The following is a 25,377-nucleotide window of genomic DNA, read 5'->3' as shown; positions in this document are numbered from 1 at the left end:
TATATCCCTCTACCCCACCTGCCCACCTTCTCACTATATCCCTCTACCCCACCTGCCCACCTTCTCACTATATCCCTCTACCCCACCTGCCCACCTTCTCACTATATCCCTCTACCCCACCTGCCCACCTTCTCACTATATTACTCTACCCCACCCACCCATCTTCTCACTATATCCTTCTACCCACTTGTCCACCTTCTCACTATATTACTCTACCCCACTTGTCCAGCTTCTCACTATATCCCTCTACCCCACTTGTCCACCTTCTCACTATATCCCTCTACCCCACCCACCCATCTTCTCACTATATCCCTCTACCCCACTTGTCCACCTTCTCACTATATCCCTCTACCCCACCTGTCCACCTTCTCACTATATCCCTCTACCCCACCTGTCCACCTTCTCACTATATCCCTCTACCCCACTTGTCCACCTTCTCACTATATCCCTCTGCCCACTTGTCCACCTTCTCGCTATATCCCTCTACCCCACCTGCCCACCTTCTCACTATATCCCTCTACCCCACCTGCCCACCTTCTCACTATATCCCTCTACCCCACCTGCCCACCTTCTCACTATATCCCTCTACCCCACCTGCCCACCTTCTCACTATATTACTCTACCCCACCTGCCCACCTTCTCACTATATCCCTCTACCCCACCTGCCCACCTTCTCACTATATCCCTCTACCCCACCTGCCCACCTTCTCACTATATCCCTCTACCCCACCTGCCCACCTTCTCACTATATTACTCTACCCCACCTGCCCACCTTCTCACTATATCCCTCTACCCCACCTGCCCACCTTCTCACTATATCCCTCTACCCCACCTGCCCACCTTCTCACTATATCCCTCTACCCCACCCACCCACCTTCTCACTATATCCTTCTACCCACTTGTCCACCTTCTCACTATATCCCTCTACCCCACCTGCCCACCTTCTCACTATATTACTCTACCCCACCTGCCCACCTTCTCACTATATCCCTCTACCCCACCTGCCCACCTTCTCACTATATCCCTCTACCCCACCTGCCCACCTTCTCACTATATCCCTCTACCCCACCCACCCACCTTCTCACTATATCCTTCTACCCACTTGTCCACCTTCTCACTATATTACTCTACCCCACTTGTCCAGCTTCTCACTATATCCCTCTACCCCACTTGTCCACCTTCTCACTATATCCCTCTACCCCACCCACTCATCTTCTCACTATATCCCTCTACCCCACTTGTCCACCTTCTCACTATATCCTTCTACCCACTTGTCCACCTTCTCGCTATATCCCTCTACCCCACCTGTCCACCTTCTCACTATATCCCTCTACCCCACTTGTCCACCTTCTCACTATATCCCTCTACCCCACCTGCCCACCTTCTCACTATATCCCTCTACCCCACCCACCCACCTTCTCACTATATCCCTCTACCCCACCTGCCCACCTTCTCACTATATCCCTCTACCCCACCTGTCCACCTTCTCACTATATCCCTCTACCCCACCTGCCCACCTTCTCACTATATCCCTCTACCCCACCTGTCCACCTTCTCACTATATCCCTCTACCCCACTTGTCCACCTTCTCACTATATCCCTCTACCCCACCTGTCCACCTTCTCACTATATCCCTCTACCCCACTTGTCCAGCTTCTCACTATATCCCTCTACCCCACTTGTCCAGCTTCTCACTATATCCCTCTACCCCACCCACCCACCTTCTCACTATATCCTTCTACCCACTTGTCCACCTTCTCACTATATTACTCTACCCCACTTGTCCAGCTTCTCACTATATCCCTCTACCCCACTTGTCCACCTTCTCACTATATCCCTCTACCCCACCTACCCACCTTCTCACTATATCCCTCTACCCCACCCGCCCACCTTCTCACTATATCCCTCTACCCCACCTGCCCACCTTCTCACTATATCCCTCTACCCCACCCGCCCACCTTCTCACTATATCCCTCTACCCCACCTGCCCACCTTCTCACTATATCCCTCTACCCCACCCGCCCACCTTCTCACTATATCCCTCTACCCCACCCACCCACCTTCTCACTATATCCCTCTACCCCACCTGCCCACCTTCTCACTATATCCCTCTACCCCACCCGCCCACCTTCTCACTATATCCCTCTACCCCACCCACCCACCTTCTCACTATATCCCTCTACCCCACCTGCCCACCTTCTCACTATATCCCTCTACCCCACCTACCCACCTTCTCACTATATCCCTCTACCCCACCCACCTACCTTCTCACTATATTACTCTACCCCACTTGTCCAGCTTCTCACTATATCCCTCTACCCCACTTGTCCACCTTCTCACTATATCCCTCTACCCCACCTACCCACCTTCTCACTATATCCCTCTACCCCACCCACCCACCTTCTCACTATATCCCTCTACCCCACTTGTCCACCTTCTCACTATATCCCTCTACCCCACCTGTCCACCTTCTCACTATATCCCTCTACCCCACTTGTCCAGCTTCTCACTATATCCCTCTACCCCACTTGTCCACCTTCTCACTATATTACTCTACCCCACTTGTCCAGCTTCTCACTATATCCCTCTACCCCACTTGTCCACCTTCTCACTATATCCCTCTACCCCACCTACCCACCTTCTCACTATATCCCTCTACCCCACCCGCCCACCTTCTCACTATATCCCTCTACCCCACCTGCCCACCTTCTCACTATATCCCTCTACCCCACCCGCCCACCTTCTCACTATATCCCTCTACCCCACCTGCCCACCTTCTCACTATATCCCTCTACCCCACCCGCCCACCTTCTCACTATATCCCTCTACCCCACCTGCCCACCTTCTCACTATATCCCTCTACCCCACCCGCCCACCTTCTCACTATATCCCTCTACCCCACCCACCCACCTTCTCACTATATCCTTCTACCCACTTGTCCACCTTCTCACTATATCCCTCTACCCCACCCGCCCACCTTCTCACTATATCCCTCTACCCCACCTGCCCACCTTCTCACTATATCCCTCTACCCCACTTGTCCAGCTTCTCACTATATCCCTCTACCCCACTTGTCCACCTTCTCACTATATCCCTCTACCCCACCTACCCACCTTCTCACTATATCCCTCTACCCCACCCACCTACCTTCTCACTATATTACTCTACCCCACTTGTCCAGCTTCTCACTATATCCCTCTACCCCACTTGTCCACCTTCTCACTATATCCCTCTACCCCACCTACCCACCTTCTCACTATATCCCTCTACCCCACCTACCCACCTTCTCACTATATCCTTCTACCCACTTGTCCACCTTCTCACTATATTACTCTACCCCACTTGTCCAGCTTCTCACTATATCCCTCTACCCCACTTGTCCACCTTCTCACTATATCCCTCTACCCCACCCGCCCACCTTCTCACTATATCCCTCTACCCCACCCACCTACCTTCTTACTATATCCCTCTACCCCACCCACCTACCTTCTTACTATATCCCTCAATCATTTCTCTCTCCAACAATGTATCCAATAGGTCTCTTGACCACTTTTATACTGTTGGCTTCAATACCTTTCCTTAATAATTTAATTCACAAATCTGTTACCCTTTGGTTAAAAAAATCCCACTTGACTTTTTCCTTCTAACCTCTTCATTTTTTAACTTGTGTCCCTCGTGTTTGAATCCTTCACCACTTTGAACACTTTAGTTAGATTAATTTTGCTAATTGCCTTCATAGTCTTGAAACCTCATTATATCACCTTCAGTCACCTTAGAACCTCCTCTTTTTCCAAAGAGAACAAGCCCAGCTTCATGAACCTTTCCTCAAAACTTAAATCTCTGATTCCTGGGATCATTTTGTTGCTTTACTAAGGCAGCGATAAAATAGATGTTTTGGTCCTCTGCTAGAGGCCCCTTGATGTAGAGGGGGCTTTGCCACTTATCGATAATTCTCCTTCTCCTCCTCAGGTCTGGAGCATTACTTACAACAGCTGGCTGACCTTTGCCCTTTTGATCTGGTCCTGCGTGATTTGGATGCTGCGTGACCGCCAGCGGTGGGCAAAGCTGAGCTCTCCCTTTCTGGTGGTTTATGGCAACTTGCTGATAACCCAACAGTTCTTTACAGGCCTGCAGCTCAGTGAGGCTGAGCTCTTCCCTGGAGTGTCCAACGCTGTGCTGATCGATTTTGACCTGAAGCGTTCAAACACAGCGTGCGTGCATCTGGTTGCCAAGGTTTGCATGGAGCATGGCGAACAATAACCTTGTTAATCATTGAATTCATTGTAACAGCATGCGTGATCAAAGTTGAATAATGCAAGTCAGAGGTTCCCAAACTGGGAGGGGCGCAACAATGTTATTGGAGGGTGGTGGGGGTTGGTGGTGTGGAGGGGCATGTGGAGAATGCTGGGCGTAATGGGCAGAAAACAGAGAGTATATGATTAATGGATGTTTTTTGGACTGGAGGGCTGTAAACGATGGTGACCCCCACGAGTCAATGTTGGGACCATTGCTCTTCTCAATGTTTATAAATGATCTGGACTTTGGTATAGGGATACAATATCAGGATCTACAGACAACACAAAAGTATGGAGCATAATTAACAGTGAAGAGGTCCAAAAGTCCTCTTTTTGGGATACAGAATATGAGTAATTTGAGACATGATCATGTGGTAAATGTAACGAGCTTGGGAGGAACAGGTTCTAATGATGTGATTGGGCTTCATTTTAAAATCCAAAAATGTAAGGGAGCAGCTTTAAAACAGTGACAAAACTGTTGAAGTATTCAAGGTCACCGATAATTTCCACGGCAACATTAATTATGCGAAAATACTGTTTCTTAGAACGAGGGGAGCGTGCATGGGACATAAAGCTCAGGAAAAAATAGTTTGTCAATCCCCGATTCAAAGTGGAAGAGAGTCCAAGAGAGTCTGACCAGACGCTTCCAATCCCTGCCTGGGAAAGAAAGGTTAAAGGGCATCGGTTGTTTGGGTGGAAATGCTTGTAATACAGATCCTCGTCAACAATCTCACTACATCTTTCCCATTCAGCCTCACACGCACCAATAACCGTCAGTTTTGAGTAAGAGCCTTGCCTTTGCTTAGCGACGTGTTCTGCTTATTACAGTTGGGGTAGGGAATCGTCCATTGACATCATCAGTTGGTTGGCTTGTAGTCTTGATTGGCAGCCCTCATTCTCTTCTGAATCCAATCACTGCCCAGTTTTACTGTGTTGCCTGGAAACTGAACATTTCCCTTTCAAGGATCCAAAATGGGCCCAAATCATTTTTAAAAAATACAGGATGGAGTGAGAAGGTGGTGGATTGGGATTGTGCTGGATTTGACTGTGGGCTTAAATTGCTGATATTTGGAGTGCACAGGTACATATTCCATGTTACAGATTATCTACACGTTCACCTTCTGGCTCTTACTACGTCAGCACTTGACCGAGAAAGAGGAAATGAGAAAACGGCCGCAGGTGTCGCTCAGTGAGGTCAGCGTTCAGGGGACAGGTAAGAAAGCCTCGTCCCTCACCAATGTGGCCAGACACGTGGTCAATGTTAGCTCATAAATTCTTTCAGTGCTGCTACTTCTCTCTTTCCTCTGTTTGTGTTTGTCGATGCTGGGGTATCTAGAATAAAAGCGGACATGTGACTCTGCTGCAGTCATCACTTTAGTAAAATTATCCATATCAGTTGCATCTTTTAATCTAATTAGAATCATAGACTCTTACAGCACAGAAGGAGGCCATCGTGCCTGTGCCGACTCTTTGAAAGAGCTGTCCAATTAGTCCCACTCCTCTGCTCTTTCCCCATAGCTCTGTAAATTTTCCCTTTTCAAGTATTTGTCCAATTCCCTGTTGAAAATTATTATTGAATCTGCTTCCACCACCCTTTCAGGCAGAGCATTCCAGATCATAACAACTCGCTGCGTTAAAAAAAGTTCTCCTCATCTCCCCTGCCCCCCGGTTCTTTTGCTAGTTATCATAAATATGTGCCCTCTGGTTAACAATCCACCCAGCACTGGAAATAATTTCACCTTATTTACTCTATCAAAACGTCTCATAATTTTGAACACCTCTATTAAATCTTCCCTTAACCTTCTCTGCTCTAAGGAGAACAATCCCAGCTTCTCCAGTCTCTCCATACAACTGAAGTCCCACATCCCTGGTACCATTCTAGTAGATCTCCTCTGCGCCCTCTCCAAGGCCTAAGTTTATCATAGACCTTTTTTTAAAGTCTCGTTTTAATTTTACTTTCTCTGCTCATCCAAGGAACTCCAGCTTTTGCTGCAACCCCTTAACTTCCTGTGGGAAGTAACGGAACATTTAGATAAGCATAATTTAATAGGACAAAGTCAGCATGGCTTTATGAAGGGGAAGTCATGTCTGACAAATTTGCTTGAGTTCTTCGAGGATATAACGTATAGGGTGGATAAAGGGGAACCAGTGGACATAGTGTATTTAGACTTCCAGAAGGCATTCGACAAGGTGCCACATAAAAGATTATTACTTAAGATAAAAAATCACGGGATTGGGGGTAATATTCTGGCATGGGTGGAGGATTGGTTATCGAACAGGAAGCAGAGAGTTGGGATAAATGGTTCATTTTCGGACTGGCAACCAGTAACCAGTGGTGTTCCACAGGGGTCGGTGCTGGGTCCCCAACTCTTCACAATCTATATTAACGATTTGGAGGAGGGGACCGAGTGCAACATATCAAAATTTGCAGATGATACAAAGATGGGAGGGAAAGTAGAGAGTGAGGAGGACATAAAAAACCTGCAAGGGGATATAGACAGGCTGGGTGAGTGGGCGGAGATTTGGCAGATGCAATATAATATTGGAAAATGTGAGGTTATGCACTTTGGCAGGAAAAATCAGAGAGCAAGTTATTTTCTTAATGGCGAGAGACTGGAAAGTACTGCAGTACAAAGGGATCTGGGGGTCCTAGTGCAAGAAAATCAAAAAGTTGGTATGCAGGTGCAGCAGGTGATCAAGAAAGCCAACGGAATGTTGGCTTTTATTGCTAGGGGGATAGAATATAAAAACAAGGAGGTATTGCTGCAGTTATATAAGGTATTGGTGAGACCGCACCTGGAATACTGCATACAGTTTTGGTCTCCATACTTAAGAAAAGACATACTTGCTCTCGAGGCAGTACAAAGAAGGTTCACTCGGTTAATCCCGGGGATGAGGGGGCGGACATATGAGGAGAGGTTGAGTAGATTGGGACTCTACTCATTGGAGTTCAGAAGAATGAGAGGCGATCTTATTGAAACATATAAGATTGTGAAGGGTCTTGATCGGGTGGATGCAGTAAGGATGTTCCCAAAGATGGGTGAAACTAGAACTAGGGGGCATAATCTTAGAATAAGGGGCTGCTCTTTCAAAACTGAGATGAGGAGAAACTTCTTCACTCAGAGGGTGGTAGGTCTGTGGAATTTGCTGCCCCAGGAAGCTGTGGAAGCTACATCATTAGATAAATTTAAAACAGAAATAGACAGTTTCCTAGAAGTAAAGGGAATTAGGGGTTATGGGGAGCGGGCAGGAAATTGGACATGAAGCTGAGTTCGGATCGGTCAATGCCCTGTGGGTGGCGGAGAGGGCCCAGGGGCTATGTGGCCGGGTCCTGCTCCGACTTCTTGTGTTCTTTAGATTTGTGGTTGGGATCAGATCAGCCATGATCTTATTGAATGGCGGAGCAGGCTCGAGGGGCCGATTGGCCTACTCCTGCTCCAATTTCTTATGTTCTTATGTTCTTATGTTTGGCCTGTATCCTAATCGTCTCCTCTTTGAACGTTGTTTATGCATTGTCTTACTTGCCAGTTTTTTCTTTCCAGTTTAACTGGGTTAGTTCCCTTCCTCGTTCACTGAAATGTGACACTTTCCCTGTACCTTTATCGTTCACTGTTCCTCGTCCCGTTCAATTATTATAGCGACAGACGCTAAGCTGGGATAAGACTCACGGAGACATGTAACATGTTGGCTCGTTAGGCTGCATTCAATAGCCAAGTATCTTCAATCAATTAGTTACCATGTTCTCGAAGTTATAATCACCCACTCCCCTGCAACCAGTGGTCAAGGTGGATTGGGCTAAAGCTGAGAGCTGTAGAAAACTGAATCCCAAACCCCCATTGCCTGTCTCCTGATTCCAGGAGTTGCCATCTTCAGGAAAGAAGAGAAAATTGAAGGAGAGAAAAATAAAAATCATAGAATCATAGACAGGTTACAGCACGGAAGGAGGTTATTCGGCCCATCGAGTCCGTGCTGGCTGTAGCAATCCAGCTAGTCCCACTCCCCCACCTTATCCCCGTAGCCCTGCAAATTTTCTCCTTTCGAATACTTATCCTGTTCCCTTTTGAAGGCCATGATAATCTGCCTCCACCACCCCCTCTGGCAGTGCATTCCAGATCCTAACCACTCGCTGTGGAAAGAAGTTTTTCCTCATGTCACCTTTTGGTTTTTTTGACAATCACCTTAAATCTGTCCTCTGGTTCTTGACCCTTCCGCCATTGGGAACAGTTTCTCTCTATCTAATCTGTCTGGACCCCTCATGATTTTGAATACCTCTATCAAATCTCCTCGTAATAGTCTCTGTTCCAAGGAGAACAACGCCAGCTTCTCCAGTCTATCCACGTAACTAAGGTCCCTCATCCCTGGAATCATTCTAGTAAATCTCTTCTGCACTTTCTCTTAGGCCTTCATATCTTTCCTAAAGTATGCTGCCCTGAACTGGACACAATACTCCAGTTGTGGCCGAATCAGTGTTTTAAAAAGGTTCAACATGACTTTCTTGCTTTTACAAACATAGAAAATAGGAGCAGGAGTAGGCCATTCAGCCCTTCGAGCCTGCTCCGCCATTCAATATGATCATGGCTGATCATCTATCTCAATACCATATTCCCGCTCTCTCCCCATACCCATTGATGCCTTTTGTGTCTAGAAATCTATCGAGCTCCTTCTTAAATCTATTCAGTGACTTGGCCTCCACAGCCTTCTGTGGTTGGGAATTCCACAGGTTCACCACCCTCTGAGTGAAGAAATTTCTCCTCATCTCAATCCTAAATGTCCTACCCCATATCCTGAGACTCTGACCCCTCATTCTAGACCCCCCCCCCCACCAGCCAGGGTAAACATCCTCCCTGCATCCAGTCTGACTAGCCCTGTCTAACCCTTTTGTACTCTATGTCTCTATTTATAAAGCCCAGGATCCCGTACGCTTTTTTAACCCCTTTCTCAATCTGCCCTGCCACCTTCAATGATTTGTGCACATATACCCCCAGGTCTCTATGTTCATGTACCCCTTTTAAAATTGTGCCCTCTAGTTTATATTGCCTCTCCTCATTCTTCCTACCGAAATGTATCACCTCGCATATTTCAGCATTAAATTTCACCTACCATGTGCCTGTCCATTCCACCAGCCTGGGGATGAGGGGGCGGACATATGAGGAGAGGTTGAGTAGATTGGGACTCTACTCATTGGAGTTCAGAAGAATGAGAGGCGATCTTATTGAAACATATAAGATTGTGAAGGGTCTTGATCGGGTGGATGCAGTAAGGATGTTCCCAAAGATGGGTGAAACTAGAACTAGGGGGCATAATCTTAGAATAAGGGGCTGCTCTTTCAAAACTGAGATGAGGAGAAACTTCTTCACTCAGAGGGTGGTAGGTCTGTGGAATTTGCTGCCCCAGGAAGCTGTGGAAGCTACATCATTAGATAAATTTAAAACAGAAATAGACAGTTTCCTAGAAGTAAAGGGAATTAGGGGTTATGGGGAGCGGGCAGGAAATTGGACATGAAGCTGAGTTCGGATCGGTCAATGCCCTGTGGGTGGCGGAGAGGGCCCAGGGGCTATGTGGCCGGGTCCTGCTCCGACTTCTTGTGTTCTTTAGATTTGTGGTTGGGATCAGATCAGCCATGATCTTATTGAATGGCGGAGCAGGCTCGAGGGGCCGATTGGCCTACTCCTGCTCCAATTTCTTATGTTCTTATGTTCTTATGTTCTATATTCTCTTGAAATCTATCACTATCCTCCTCCTGTTCACTACACTTTCAAGTTTTGTGTCATCTGCAAATTTTGAAATTGTGCCCTGTACACCCAAGTCCAAGCCATTAACATATATCAAGAAAAGCAATGTCCCAGCACTGACCCCTAGGGAACACCTCTGTACGCCTCCCTCCAGTCCGAAAACAACCGTTCACCACTACTCTCTGTTTCCTGTTACTTAGCCAATTCTGTATCCATGCCACTACTGCCCCTTGTATTCCATGGGCTTCAATCTTGATGACAAGCCTAATATGTGGCACTTTATCAAACGCCTTTTGAAAATCCATATACACCACATTAATTGCATTGCCCTCATCGACTCTCTCTGTTACCTCATCAAAAAACTCTATCAAGTTAGTTAAACACGATTTGCATTTAACAAATCCATGCTGGCTTTCCCTAATCAATCCACACTTGTCCAAGTAACTGCTAATTCCGTCCCGGATTATCATTTCTAAAAGTTTCCCCACCACCGAGGTTAAACTGACTGGCCAATAGCTGCTGGATTTATCCTTACACCCTTTTTTGAATAAGGGTGTAACATTTGCAATTCTCCAGTCCTCTGGCACCACCTTCATATCTAAGCAACAGCACACATGTAAAGAAACAGAGGGGTTGATGTAGGAACGTTAAGAACAGGAGGAGACCATTCAGCCCCTTGGGCCTGCTCCACCATTTAGTTAGATTATGGTTGATCTGTATATCAACTCCTCTTGCCTTTCCTCCACACCCCTTGATACCTTTACCTAACAAAACTCTATCGATCTCTGTCCTGAAAGCTCCAATTGACCCCCAGCATCCACAGCCTTTTGGGGCGCGAGTGTTTGAGATTTCTGCTACCCTTTGTGTGAAAATTTCAGTATTGAAGTGAAGCAAAACCGCTGACAGTTAACACGCCATCTTTCTGTTTGTCTTTCTCCTTGTGTCTACAGAGGGTGCACAGAAGGAAGGGGAACTGATGACAATGATTGGCTGTGTTGTTAAGGGATTATTGATAAAATACTGGATCTATTTCTGCGCAGCCATGTTTTTCATCGTTAGTTTCAATGGCAGAGTCGTGATCTATAAAATTCTCTACATCATGCTGTTTCTCTTCTGTGTGGCACTCTATCAGGTAGGTACACGCTCTGTATGTGTACTGAGCATGCACAGGACAAGGATAACAACTCACCCCAGTCACTATGTTGGTGGCATGAGACATAGGGACTATTCCCAGCTCAGTCATTATACCCAATAGGATCAAACACAGGGCTCATTCCTAGCCCAGTTACTGTACCTATTGGGATCAGTAGAGATACAGTCAGTAACACAGGGCGCTGGGAGAGGAGGGATTACTGAGGGAGTGTGAGGGAGCTGGATTAACATCAGTAGAGATACAGTCAGTAACACAGGGTGCTGGGGGAGAGGGGTTACTGAGGGACAGTGTGAGGGAGCTGGATTAACATTAGTAGAGATAATGTCAGTTACACAGGGCGCTGGGAGAGGAGGGGTTACTGAGTGAAGGAAAGGATTAACATCAGTAGAGATACAGTCAGTAACACAGGACGCTGGGAGAGGGTTTACTGAGGGACAGTGTGAGGGAGCTGGATTAACATCAGTAGAGATACAGTCAGTAACACAGGGCACTGGGGGTGGGGTTACTTGAGCCCTGTGAGAAGTGACTCTGAAATCCCCACTCAACACTCGCTGCAGTTTATTCCCTCTTGTGTTTACAGGTACATTACGACTGGTGGCGCCAAATCCTGAGGTATTTCTGGATCACTGTTGTGTCCTATTCAATGCTGGTGCTCATTGCTATCTACACCTATCAATTTAAGACAGTCTCTGGGCTCTTTCAGCAGATAATGGGAATGTCCGAGGACAGGTACAGTGCTGACCCACCTTTTCCCACTTTGCACCTATTTCCCCTTTTCCTACAATTGTAGTTTCCCTCGAACAAGTGCTTAGGAATAACCACTTGTATTCTACTTAGTATCTTACACACCTCTAAAGGTTCCCACCCCTCTCACTTATCTCCTCTCAAGGCTAATGGGTCCGAGTTTTTCTAACCTTTCATCATAACTTACTCCCCATCCCTGCACAGTCTCCAGGCTTCGGAGGTGCCTTGGTGGCCAGTACTGAATCAATCACTCAAGGTGCAGCCTGACCAACACCAGGGGAGTGTCGCGGTTATACTATCGGGGTAGGTCTTTCTCTTCACCGCCTGGGTGATAATCCGCTGGATTTCCTGTCCGTCACAGAACCCGCCCAATACACGTCCCATTGATTTCATCGGGTGGGTTTTACGAGCGGGCGATTCACTCTCTCAAATTACCACCCAGGAGATGGAGACAAAAATCTACCCCATTCTATTCATGATTGTGGGAGGTCTAGTTTATTACGTGGAAAGAACAAGTGTTTATATAGTGCCTTTCACAAACTCAGGGCATCCCAAAACACTTTACAGCCAATGAGGTACTTTTGAAGTGTGGTCACTGGGAACTTACCGTTCTGTTCTGTGTTTCTAGTTTGAAAGACCTGGGCCTGGAGCAGTACGACACTGCGGAGCTGTTTGCTCGAATCTTGCTCCCTTCGTCCTTCCTCCTGGCCTGCATCCTCCAGCTCCATTACTTCCACCATCATTTCCTCAGCCTTACTGATTGGAGGCAAGTCACTCCCAGGCAAGATAGCCTCATCTACAGGTACTACATCCCTTCAGACCTTGAAATGTTCATAGAATCAGAGAATGATACATCACAGAAGGAGGTCATTCAGCCCATCGTGCCTGTGCTGGCTCTTTGAAAGAGCTATCCTATTAGTCCCATTCCCCGCCCTTTCCCCATAGTCTTTCAAATTTTTTCTAATTCCCTTTTGAAAGTTATTATTGAGTCTGCTTCCACCACCTTTTCAGGCAGCGCATTCCAGGTCATAACAACTCGCAGCATAAAAACATTTTTCCTCATCTCCCCTCTGATTCTTTTGCCAATTACCTTGATTCTTTGTCCTCTGGTTACCGACCCTTCTGCAACTGGAAGATGTTTCTCCTTATTTACTCTATCAAAACCCTTCATGATTTTAAACACCTCTATTAAATCTCCCCTTAACCTTCTCTGCTCCAAGGAGAACAATCCCAGCTTCTCCAGTCTCTCCACATAACTGAAGTCCCTCATCCCTGGTGTTGTAGAAGGTGAACAATTGGAAATCCAATACTTGACGTTAAGTAATATGTAAAGGTGGTTGGAGTGGTTAAGAAGCAGCAGTGTGGGTGTCAAAGGAGCTGGGACATGTGTGTTAAAAAAATATTTTCACTTCACAGTCAAAATGATCAACGGGTCACAGCCCATTTCATGGAGCTGCACTAACACAATGCACCAAGTCTACTGATTTGTTGGGGGGGGAATGTGTGTGTTACTTATGGGTTTATCCATATGCTTGTTTCATACTTTTCCTTGTCTATTGTTGATTTGGTGTCTCTACTCTCCTCTTGCAGTGGTCTCAAAGTAGAAGGCCGTGTTACTGTGCTCTCCCACAGGTCAGTGCATCGATCTGTTGCTGCAATCTGGTTTTATTTTCTCCTTGTTCTACGGCCACGTCATGATGTTCCGCTGGGTTGGGTCACCATTCTGGATCAGGTGATGCTGGTGAGAGAATTCACCCACCCCTCCCCGCCACAAACATAATCCAAGCCAGAGTGAGTGATGTTCAGCCTCCGCCTAAGGGTGGGAAAAGTAACCCGCAGTCTACATGCCCTTCCTGGAGGCTTATCGATCGCTGCAAACTTCACCCTTTCACTGAAGATTTAAGGAACTAATATATTAGCACTTCAAAGCTATTACAGTGAAGCTCACTTAAATCCGTCCCCCTCAAATTCTCAGTGGTCTCCCACTCCATCTGCTCCCCCTGCTGTAATAGCTTCCTCCGCATCCTCTAACCAGCAAATCATAAGCTCGATGGTACTTGGCGATCACCCAGCCTGGCTGCGCACAGTCAGATCTGGCTGTACCATCTCAAGCTGTGCTGTTGCTCCGACTCTTTGCCCAAAACCATTTACCACACCAAGGTCATCCTGGAGAAACCACACCAAATAACAATCCATCTACTCAGTCCTCTGTCCCCCACACCCCTCAGCCTCACATCGGACTCAATACGAGGAGCTCATGGACTCCATCGTGTCCAAAAGATCTGCATAGATCTCTGGCTCCTCAACTCCCGCCTTTTCCTTCGTTTCCCAGCTCTCCCTCCTGCCCTTCACTTGACCAATCCCCCACCCACCCAGCCATTTCTCCTTGTCTCCCTTTCAACCCTCAACATCCTCATCTCATCCATGAAGCCTACCACTTGCTCCCTTGATACTATCCCATCCCAACCACCCAATGTCACATCCTCAACCCCCTCACATCATCAGTCTTGCTGACCCATCATCAACCTGTGTCTTTCCGCTGGCATTTTCCCCACCTCCTTCATGACCACTATTATCATTCACTTCTCCATTCTCTCCAATCACTGCCCTAGCTCCAATCTTCCTTTTCTTTACAAAGACTTGGGTTGCATTGTTTCCTTCCAACTGCACTCCAGCCTCTCCCCGCACTCTTTTTTTTTTGTTTGAGGCTTTCCAATCTGATTTCTGCCACACACAGCAGAGACTGCACTGGTCAAAGTCACCGACTGAGGTTCTCTGTCTCTCCTCATCCGTTTCAGTCTCTCTGTTGCTTTCGATACTGTTGACCATTCTCTCCTCCTCCAATGTGTGTCCTTTGCAGTCCTGGTCCTTGTAACTACGCTGTTCTGGTTCTGCTGAGACATGTCACAACGCAGTCACTACTTCACCTCCAGCTGCTTCTCCACTTCCTGTCCACAAGATCACCTTCCATCTCCCTCAGTGATCCATTCTTAATTATATAGCATCTATAGCGCAGTAAAAGGCCATTCGGCCCAACTGGCCTGTGCCGGTGTTTATACACCAGCCTCCTCCCACTCTAAATACCACCCCCACCCTGCTCCTGGAATCCCTCTATTCCCTTCTTCCTCATGTATGCATTAAGCCTCTCTTTAAATGTGTTAGTGCTTCAACCTGTCCATGTAGCAGCAAGTTCCCCATTCTCACACCTCTCTGTGTAAAAAGGTTCCTTCCACTTTTCCTCCTAGTCAGAGGGGAGAGCCCTGATTTTAACCTGGGGCGAGAGTTGAGCGTGCGACTTGCCGCTAATCCTCAGCGTGAGGCCCGGGGGCCATTCTACATCCCGGTCCTTGTTCACATAGTCCGGGCCCGACCCCTGCCTGAACCTGGTGGGAATGACGCCGGTTAGCCGGATGGGAGTGGGGCGAGAGAGGCAGGAGGCCGCCACCAGGGACCCACAAGAACAGTTCCCAGCAGCCAGGTAAGCGGACCGGGAGGGCTTGCGGTCGAGGGGGAGGCCCGGGGCGGGAGAGGCCTGGAGTTCCCTTACCTGGGCTTCGTTTAACCATGGATCCACTTCGCGGCAGCTTCCACAGGTTCGGTCAGCACTGTGCGTGACCCCACACGGCCTGGGGTTAAAATCGAGTCACGGTCCGAATGACCTCATCAGACCCCCCGACTTTTACGTTGTAATGAGGCCCTCGTCTGCCGAGGGCGAGGGCCTCACAAACTGACCGAAACCTGCCTGATAAAATGTCGGGGAGCGAGAATTCGGCGTGTACATAGTGAGTACTACATTGCCCTGATTTAACCCCCTGCTCACCCCATTCATTCTGGGCGCAGTGGGGCAGGGTGTAAAATCAGGCCTGAGACATTCAGGATGTCTAGTGACTACTGGATGGGGCTTTGTAGCAGTGAGTTTCTTCCTCCTCAGCGTTAATGCATTTAACCTTTTTAACAGTATTGTTTGGGGTGCCTTTTTTTCCTTTCTCACTAATGAAACTAAATAAATCAATAGTACTCTGGCCATTAACCTTCAACTGAAAGCAGTTTTCATACAGTGTTGAAGACAACCATTTTGTGCACAGGAGGATCCCAAAAGTAGCAATAAGATTATTCATTATTGTATTTTTGAGTGGTATTGGTCCTAGCTCCTCTTCAAATAGTACCCAGTATCCACATAGTATCCACATTCACATAAGCAGACTCCTCATTTAAGATCTCATCCAGAGGACAGCATCTTTGACAATGCTGCACTCCCTCAGAACATCTCTAAACCTTAAATTATCTCAAGGCCCCGGAGGAGGTCTCATACCCACAATCTCCTGCCTCACCGATACTGACTCAGACAAACTGACACCAGCAACAACAAACACTGAATTTAAATGTTAATCTGTCATTTTTTATTTTACAGCATTAAAGTTGGTATTGAGAAGCTGTGCAGGAGGTGAGTTCTATTAACACACTGCTGTGTTATTATGAAATATGCATTTTTTATGTTATTACAATAGAAACCAATAGATGTCAGGCTGAGGAAAAAAATGTCAAATGAAACTGTTTTGAATGATTTGATTGATTCACTCTCTCCTTACCGGCCATTTCAGATTGGTTGTCTTCATAATTGTCGGAGTCTAATTGAAACTATTTATTTGTTCTTCATTAGCACCAATCAAGTCCTTTTAATCTTATCAGTATTAGCCCCGAAAATCTATTTCTCAATACTGGAGATGCCATTCACCTTTTAAGCTGTCAGCCGTGGCTCAGTGGGTAGGGTGCTCACCTCTGAGTCAGAAGATTGTGGGTCCATAGTCTCACTCCAGAGACTTGAGCCGATGATCCAGGCTGATACTCAGTGCAGTATTGAAGGCAATAAGACATAAAACCAAGACCCCACCTGCCCTCTTGGGTGGACATAAAAGATCCCAAGGCACTTCTTGAACATTGATGAAGGTATTCAGAGACAATTCTATAAAGTGTTATTATGAAATATGCATTTTTTATGTTATTACATTAGAAACCAGTAGATGTCAGGCTGAGGAAAAAAATGTCAAATGAAACTATTTTGAATGATTTGATTGATTCACTCTCTCATTACTGGCCATTTCGGATTGGTTGTCTTCATAATTCCTTAGTTTCTCATTGGTAGTTTTCTTGCCACTTTGCTTTGCTTCTGATTGATATTGTTCTGATTTGTTGCCATTTTTGAAACCTTAAAATAAGAACATAAGAAATAGGAGCAGGAGTGGGCCATTCGGCCCCTCGAACCTGCTCCTCCATTCAGTAAGATCATGGCTGATCTTCGACCTCAACTCCACTTTCACGCCCGATCCCCATATCCCTTGATTCACTTAGAGTTCAAAAATCTATCGATCTCAGTCTTGAATATACTCAATGACTTAGCACCCACAGTCCTCTGGGGTAGAGAATTCCAAAGATTCACAACCCTCTGAGTGAAGAAATTCCTCCTCATCTCAGTCATAAATGGCCGACCCGTTATCCTGCGACTATGCCCCCTAGTTCTAGACTCTCCAGCCATGGGAAACAGCCTCTCAGCATCTACCCCATCAAGCCCCCTCAGAATCTTATATGCTTCAATGAGATCACCTCTCACTCTTCTACACTTCAGAGAGTATAGGCCCATTTAATCAATCTCATCATAGGTCAGCCCTCTCATTCCTGGGATCAATCTAGTTTGGCGGACATAAAATGAGTGCGGACGTACCAATTCTATAATATTAGTAAATAGATAGAAATTACATTTGCATCCTGCAGAAGACGCTGGTCCTGGAGATGAATTCTGTCACTAATTTGGTAAACTCCAGGCTGAGGTCAACAAGTTAGAACATGTGTTGCTTAAACAGTGATGTGAACAGGAATAACGGTAGGCCCCGTGGCCTGGTAAAGGAGTGGTAACTTCTCAATTTTATTGGAACCCAACTCAAGACACACACAAGCTGTTTTGTTTTGACAGATCGAGTAAACACAGTGATAAGGTTAGAAGCAGCAGCACTGACACCTTAGAGAAGCTCAACTTTGAAGACAAGGAGCCATGTTTGGAGCAGGAGGAGGAGCCTGATATGAAAGGTAATGCTCAGCTCCCTGCGATTGGCAAATATGACCTGGACATTGCAGTCAAATCTAGACAAACTTCCACCTTCTCTTTCATTGCTGCCGCTGTTATAGGAAACTAGGTGACTGGGATTGCATTACAAGGTTGCAACGTAACAAGGGATTCTGATGAATTCTTGAACGAGACAGGGCCCTGGGTTTAACGTCTTCGAAAGGTGGCACCTCCGACACTGCTGCACTCCCTCAGTATTGCACTGGAGTGTCAGCTTGGATTATGTGCTCAAGACTCTGGAGCAGGATTTGAACTCATGACCGTCTGACTCAGATGCGCGAGTGCTGCCCACTGAGCCGAGGCCGACACCGAAAAATCAGCCAGGATCCCTATTCCTGATCACTATCCAGTGATTCCTGCTAGAAAGTGCAGATGTGTGTGAGCACAGGAATGGGCTTGGCTATGATGTTTCCCACAATTGATTAGCCTGCCAGCACCGACTGACTGATCTCGAGGAGAATGGGAGAAAAATGGACGAAGAAAAAGGATGATATGGGTTTCAGAAAATAGGGAGGTATGGAGAGCAGTGGTAGGTGGGAATGTAAGAAAGGAAAGGTTAAGGAAGCTGGGCTTCTTTCCTTTTGGGGGTGCGGGGGGGTGCGGGGAAAGGAATCCTTGAGGTGACCTAATTGAAGCTTTAAGATTATGAAGGGGACTGATGACGTTAATCCGGGTAAATTGTTCACTGCCAGGAGATATGTTAAGAAGACGGGAATACAAAGGGAAGTGGGTAGAACTCTTTTACACAGAGTAATAGACTTGTAAAATAAGTTAACAAAGAAGGACACTGAAGTGAACGGTGTAATTGGGTTCTACAGACAATTAGGCATGTTTTTAAATAGAAGGGATTGAGGGATATAATGAAAGGTGAGAGGGGATTGAGGGATATAATGAATGGTGAGAGGGGATTAAGGGATATAGTGAATGGTGAGAGGGGATTGAGGGATATAGTGAATGGTGAGAGGGGATTGAGGGATATAGTGAATGGTGAGAAGGGATTGAGGGATATAATGAATGGTGGGAGGGGATTGGGGGATATAATGAATGGTGAGAGGGGATTGAGGGATATATTGAATGGTGAGAGGGGATTGAGGGATATAGTGAATGGTGAGAGGGGATTGAGGGATATAGTGAATGGTGAGAGGGGATTGAGGGATATAATGAATGGTGGGAGGGGATTGAGGGATATCGTGAATGGTGAGAGGGGATTGAGGGATATAGTGAATGGTGAGAGGGGATTGAGGGATATAATGAATGGTGAGAGGGGATTGAGGGATATAATGAATGGTGAGAGGGGATTGAGGGATATAATGAATGGTGGGAGGGGATTGAGGGAAATAATGAATGGTGAGAAGGGATTGAGGGATATAGTGAATGGTGAGAAGGGATTGAGGGATATAGTGACTGGTGAGAAGGGATTGAGGGATATAATGAATGGTGAGAAGGGATTGAGGGATATCGTGAATGGTGAGAAGGGATTGAGGGATATAATGAATGGTGAGAGGGGATTGTGGGAAATAATGAATGGTGAGAAGGGATTGAGGGATATAGTGACTGGTGAGAAGGGATTGAGGGATATAATGAATGGTGAGAGGGGATTGAGGGATATAATGAATGGTGAGAGGGGATTGAGGGATATAGTGAATGGTGAGAAGGGATTGAGGGATATAATGAATGATGAGAGGGGATTGAGGGATATAATGAATGGTGAGAAGGGATTGAGGGATATAATGAATGGTGAGAAGGGATTGAGGGATATAGTGAATGGTGAGAAGGGATTGAGGGATATAGTGAATGGTGAGTGGGGATTGAGGGATATAGTGAATGGTGAGAGGGGATTGAGGGATATAGTGAATGGTGAGAGGGGATTGAGGGATATAGTGAATGGTGAGAGGGGATTGAGGGATATAATGAATGGTGGGAGGGGATTGGGGGATATAATGAATGGTGAGAGGGGATTGAGGGATATAGTGAATGGTGAGAGGGGATTGAGGGATAGAGTGAATGGTGAGAGGGGATTGAGGGATATAGTGAATGGTGAGAGGAGATTGAGGGATATAATGAATGGTGGGAGGGGATTGAGGGATATCGTGAATGGTGAGAGGGGATTGAGGGATATAGTGAATGGTGAGAGGGGATTGAGGGATATAATGAATGGTGAGAGGGGATTGAGGGATATAATGAATGGTGAGAGGGGATTGAGGGATATAATGAATGGTGAGAGGGGATTGAGGGATATAATGAATGGTGGGAGGGGATTGAGGGAAATAATGAATGGTGAGAGGGGATTGAGGGATATAGTGAATGGTGAGAAGGGATTGAGGGATATAGTGACTGGTGAGAAGGGATTGAGGGATATAATGAATGGTGAGAAGGGATTGAGGGATATCGTGAATGGTGAGAGGGGATTGAGGGATATAATGAATGGTGAGAGGGGATTGTGGGAAATAATGAATGGTGAGAAGGGATTGAGGGATATAGTGACTGGTGAGAAGGGATTGAGGGATATAATGAATGGTGAGAGGGGATTGAGGGATATAATGAATGGTGAGAGGGGATTGTGGGAAATAATGAATGGTGAGAGGGGATTGAGGGATATAGTGAATGGTGAGAAGGGATTGAGGGATATAGTGAATGGTGAGAGGGGATTGAGGGATATAATGAATGGTGAGAGGGGATTGAGGGATATAGTGAATGGTGAGAAGGGATTGAGGGATATCGTGAATGGTGAGAGGGGATTGAGGGATATAATGAATGGTGAGACGGGATTGAGGGATATAATGAATGGTGAGACGGGATTGAGGGATATAATGAATGGTGAGAGGGGATTGAGGGATATAGTGAATGGTGAGAGGGGATTGAGGGATATAGTGAATGGTGAGAGGGGATTGAGGGATATAGTGAATGGTGAGAGGGGATTGAGGGATATAATGAATGGTGGGAGGGGATTGGGGGATATAGTGAATGGTGAGAGGGGATTGAGGGATATAGTGAATGGTGAGAAGGGATTGAGGGATATAGTGAATGGTGAGAAGGGATTGAGGGATATAATGAATGGTGAGAAGGGATTGAGGGATATAATGAATGGTGAGAGGGGATTGAGGGATATAATGAATGATGAGAGGGGATTGAGGGATATAGTGAATGGTGAGAAGGGATTGAGGGATACCTTGAATGGTGAGATGGGTTTGAGGGATATAGTGAATGGTGAGAGGGAATTGAGGGATATAGTGAATGGTGAGAGGGGATTGAGGGATATAGTGAATGGTGAGAAGGGATTGAGGGATATAGTGAATGGTGAGAGGGAATTGAGGGATATAGTGAATGGTGAGAGGGGATTGAGGGATATAGTGAATGGTGAGAATGGATTGAGGGATATAATGAATGGTGAGAGGGAATTGGGGGATATAATGAATGGTGAGAGGGGATTGAGGGATATAATGAATGGTGAGAGGGGATTGGGGGATATAATGAATGGTGAGAGGGGATTGAGGGATATAATGAATGGTGAGAGGGGATTGGGGGATATAATGAATGGTGAGAGGGGATTGAGGGATATAGTGAATGGTGAGAGGGGATTGAGGGATATAATGAATGGTGAGAGGGGATTGAGGGATATAGTGAATGGTGAGAGGGGATTGGGGGATATAATGAATGGTGAGAGGGGATTGAGGGATATAGTGAATGGTGAGAGGGGATTGAGGGATATGGTGAATGGTGAGAGGGGATTGAGGGATATGGTGAATGGTGAGAGGGGATTGAGGGATATAATGAATGGTGAGAGGGGATTGAGGGATATAGTGAATGGTGAGAAGGGATTGAGGGATATAATTAATGGTGAGAGGGGATTGAGGGATATAATGAATGGTGAGAAGGGATTGAGGGATATAATGAATGGTGAGTAGGGATTGAGGGATATAGTGAATGGTGAGAAGGGATTGAGGGATATAGTGAATGGTGGGAGTGGATTGAGGGATATAATGAATGGTGAGAAGGGATTGAGGGATATAGTGAATGGTGAGAAGGGATTGAGGGATATAGTGAATGGTGAGAAGGGATTGAGGGATATAGTGAATGGTGAGAAGGGATTGAGGGATATAGTGAATGGTGAGAAGCGATTGAGGGATATAGTGAATGGTGAGAAGGGATTGAGGGATATAATGAATGGTGAGAAGGGATTGAGGGATATAATTAATGGTGAGAGGGGATTGAGGGATATAATGAATGGTGAGAAGGGATTGAGGGATATAATGAATGGTGAGTAGGGATTGAGGGATATAGTGAATGGTGAGAAGGGATTGAGGGATATAGTGAATGGTGAGAAGGGATTGAGGGATATAATTAATGGTGAGAGGGGATTGAGGGATATAATGAATGGTGAGAAGGGATTGAGGGATATAATGAATGGTGAGTAGGGATTGAGGGATATAGTGAATGGTGAGAAGGGATTGAGGGATATAGTGAATGGTGGGAGTGGATTGAGGGATATAGTGAATGGTGAGAAGGGATTGAGGGATATAGTGAATGGTGAGAAGGGATTGAGGGATATAGTGAATGGTGAGAAGGGATTGAGGGATATAGTGAATGGTGAGAAGGGATTGAGGGATATAGTGAATGGTGAGAAGGGATTGAGGGATATAGTGAATGGTGAGAAGGGATTGAGGGATATAGTGAATGGTGAGAAGGGATTGAGGGATATAATGAATGGTGAGAAGGGATTGGGGAATATCGTGAGGCCTCAACAGTTTGAGTTCAGATTAATCGAAAAGGAATGGGCTTGTCGAATCAAATGGTCTTTTGTTAAAAATGCCTGTATTATTTTTTATATACACCTACATGTATCTATCTCACTCTCCCCTTGCCTCTATGTATATATTTCTGACTCCATGCCCATTTCAGCTGATCAGCTGGGGGCAGGTTGTCGGCAGGAGGAGGTTGACATGTACCCTGGACCGTGTAGTGGATGGAGTATATGGTTGGAGAGGGGATTAGGACAGCTCACTGTCTTGTCGTTAGTCCCTGGCCTAGTGGATGGTGTGGTACTTGGCCATACAGATCAGAGCGTGCCACATTCGGTCCCTGGTCTGCACTGACTGAGCTGATCTCATTAGAGGCACTACTACAACTGGCCTCAATGCTCTGTGTGAGGGAGAGGAAATATCAGTCAGGGCCCCTGCCCCCGATCACTCTCCAGTGGTTCCGACTGGAAAATGCACCTGTGCGGACGTTGGGTGAGTCTCGGCCGTGACATGGAGGAACAGTCTGCCAATTATCACTGCCTAAGCTCACACAAGAAGAATGGCCAATCGGGGGAGGTAATGGCAAGATCCCTGTAGGACCAGATCCCAGCATTTTAGTCGGCACCTTCAGGAGAGACGAGGGAAAGGAGGCACATAGTGCTGTTCACCTGGGAAATTCTGAGAATTTTCTGCTGTTCCCTTTCACTGCAGGATATCCGAGTCCCTGGAGCATGGTGGTTGACAGATTGACTGCCCTTTTCTTGCGGTTCCTGGATATGACTCATCGAGCCCAAGTCTTGGTTTGGAGACTCCTGGAACTGCACATCATCAAGATAGTCTCTTCCTTCATTATCTGGATCACGCTAAAAGAGGTGAGAATCTTAACGCATACAAGTGCTACATATAGGAAGGAAAAATAGACGACACACATACTCCCATGAATGGTATTGAAATAGGTTGGAGCTGAAAGAGATATAGGAATCTTAGCAGACTCAACACCAAACATGTCCAACCAATACAGAGCAGCAATCAACAAAGCCAATAGAATGTTGAACTACAATAGCCAAAACAGTAGAAGATAAGTCGGAGGAAGTAACAATCAAACTGTACAGGGCTCGGGTCAGACTGCACCTTGACTACTGCACCCATTTCTGGTTGCCAAGAAATAATAGAGACATTTAAGTGCTGGAGGCCGTGCAAGGAACCACGAATTGATCCCCCCCCCAGTGCCAGGGGCCTGAGGAATGAGGAAAGACTGGAGAAACTTGAGCTCTTCAGGCCTGAAGGGAGGCTGAGGTGATCTTAGAGGTTTATAAAGTTGATAAGGGTTGAGAAGAAGTTAATCCGGAATATTAATTTAAATTAAATTGCAGGAGTAGAACACAGGTTCAAACTAGTAAAAGGCCATTTTAGGACCGATAGCAGGAAATTCTTCTTCACACACAGAGTGATCAACACGTGGAATAAGCTTCCAGATAGAGCAATGGAAGCAAAAACCCTGGAATCATTTAAGAAACAATTGGATGCTACAATGGGAGGGATAGTAGCATCTCTCTGGATGAATCGAGATGGGCCGAATGGCTTTCCTCGTCTATAATTATTTTGTGAGGCGACCAGTGATAGAGCTGGCTGAGGAACAGTTGCACCAGAGAAGGATTTAGGAACATAGGAAAAGGAGATGGCCATTTAGCCCCTCAAGCCTGTTCTACCATTCAATGAGATCATGTCTGATTTGTGACCTAACTCCATATACCGCCTTAGCCCCATATCTCTTAATACCTTTGGTTAACAAAAATTTATCAATTTTAGATTTAAAATTAACAATTGAGCTAGCATCAACTGCCTTTTGTTCCAAACAAAAACGAGTTCCAAACTTCTACCACCCTTTGCTTGTAGAAGTGTTTTCTAACTTCACTGCTAAAAGTCCTGGCTCTAATTTTTAGGCTATGTCCCCTAGTCCTAGACTCTCCAACCAGCGGAAGTCGTTTCTCTCTATCTACCCTATCAGTTCCCCTTAATATCTTGAAAACTTCAATCAAATCACCCCGTAATCTTCTAAATTCCAGGGAATACAACCCTAGTTTGTGTAATCTCTGCTCGTAATTTAACCCTTGGAGTCCAGGTATCATTCTAGTAAATCTGCGCTGCACTCCCTCCAAGGCCAATATATCCCTCCTAAGCTGTAGTGCCCAGAATCGAACACAGTACTCCAGGTGTGGTCTAACCAGGGCTTTGTATAGCTATAGCATAACTTCTACCCCTTGTATTCTAGTCCTCTAGATATAAAGGCCAGCATTCCATTCACCTTTTTGATTATTTTCTGTACCTGTCCATGACATTTTAGTGATTTAGATACGTGGACCCCTAAGTCTCTTTGGACCGCCACTGTTTTGAGCTTTTCACTATTTAGATAGCACTCTGATCTAACCTTTTTAGTTCTAAAATGGATGTTCTCACACTTGCCTACATTGAAATCTATTTGCCACCGTTTTGCTACTTAATTTATTAATATCTCTCTGTAATTTTATGCTTCCGTCTAATTCTTCAGTGAGGAACCCGTTTATTGGAACATCAACATGTAAACCTGTCTGTCCAG

General features: G+C 46.0%; 1 protein-coding gene across 3 annotated transcripts in view; it reads left to right on the top strand.

Annotated features, from left to right (window-relative positions):
• The window catches only part of si:dkey-11f4.7 (piezo-type mechanosensitive ion channel component 2), a 156,381-nt gene that overhangs the window by 20,847 nt on the left and 110,157 nt on the right, over positions 1-25,377 (top strand). For all 3 annotated transcript variants that reach the window (XM_068000710.1, XM_068000709.1, XM_068000708.1), the window contains exons 9-17: positions 3,970-4,233; positions 5,397-5,508; positions 10,978-11,159; positions 11,761-11,909; positions 12,553-12,726; positions 13,515-13,556; positions 16,336-16,368; positions 17,893-18,005; positions 23,493-23,653. In XM_068000710.1, coding sequence (XP_067856811.1) covers positions 3,970-4,233; positions 5,397-5,508; positions 10,978-11,159; positions 11,761-11,909; positions 12,553-12,726; positions 13,515-13,556; positions 16,336-16,368; positions 17,893-18,005; positions 23,493-23,653 — 1,230 coding nt within the window. The remainder of the gene's footprint in view (positions 1-3,969; positions 4,234-5,396; positions 5,509-10,977; positions 11,160-11,760; positions 11,910-12,552; positions 12,727-13,514; positions 13,557-16,335; positions 16,369-17,892; positions 18,006-23,492; positions 23,654-25,377) is intronic.

Source organism: Heptranchias perlo, chromosome 19, assembly GCF_035084215.1.
Source record: "Heptranchias perlo isolate sHepPer1 chromosome 19, sHepPer1.hap1, whole genome shotgun sequence".
Taxonomy (NCBI): Eukaryota; Metazoa; Chordata; class Chondrichthyes; order Hexanchiformes; family Hexanchidae; genus Heptranchias; species Heptranchias perlo.
Note: the sequence above shows the minus strand (reverse complement) of the source record. Positions and strands in the feature narration are given on the sequence as shown.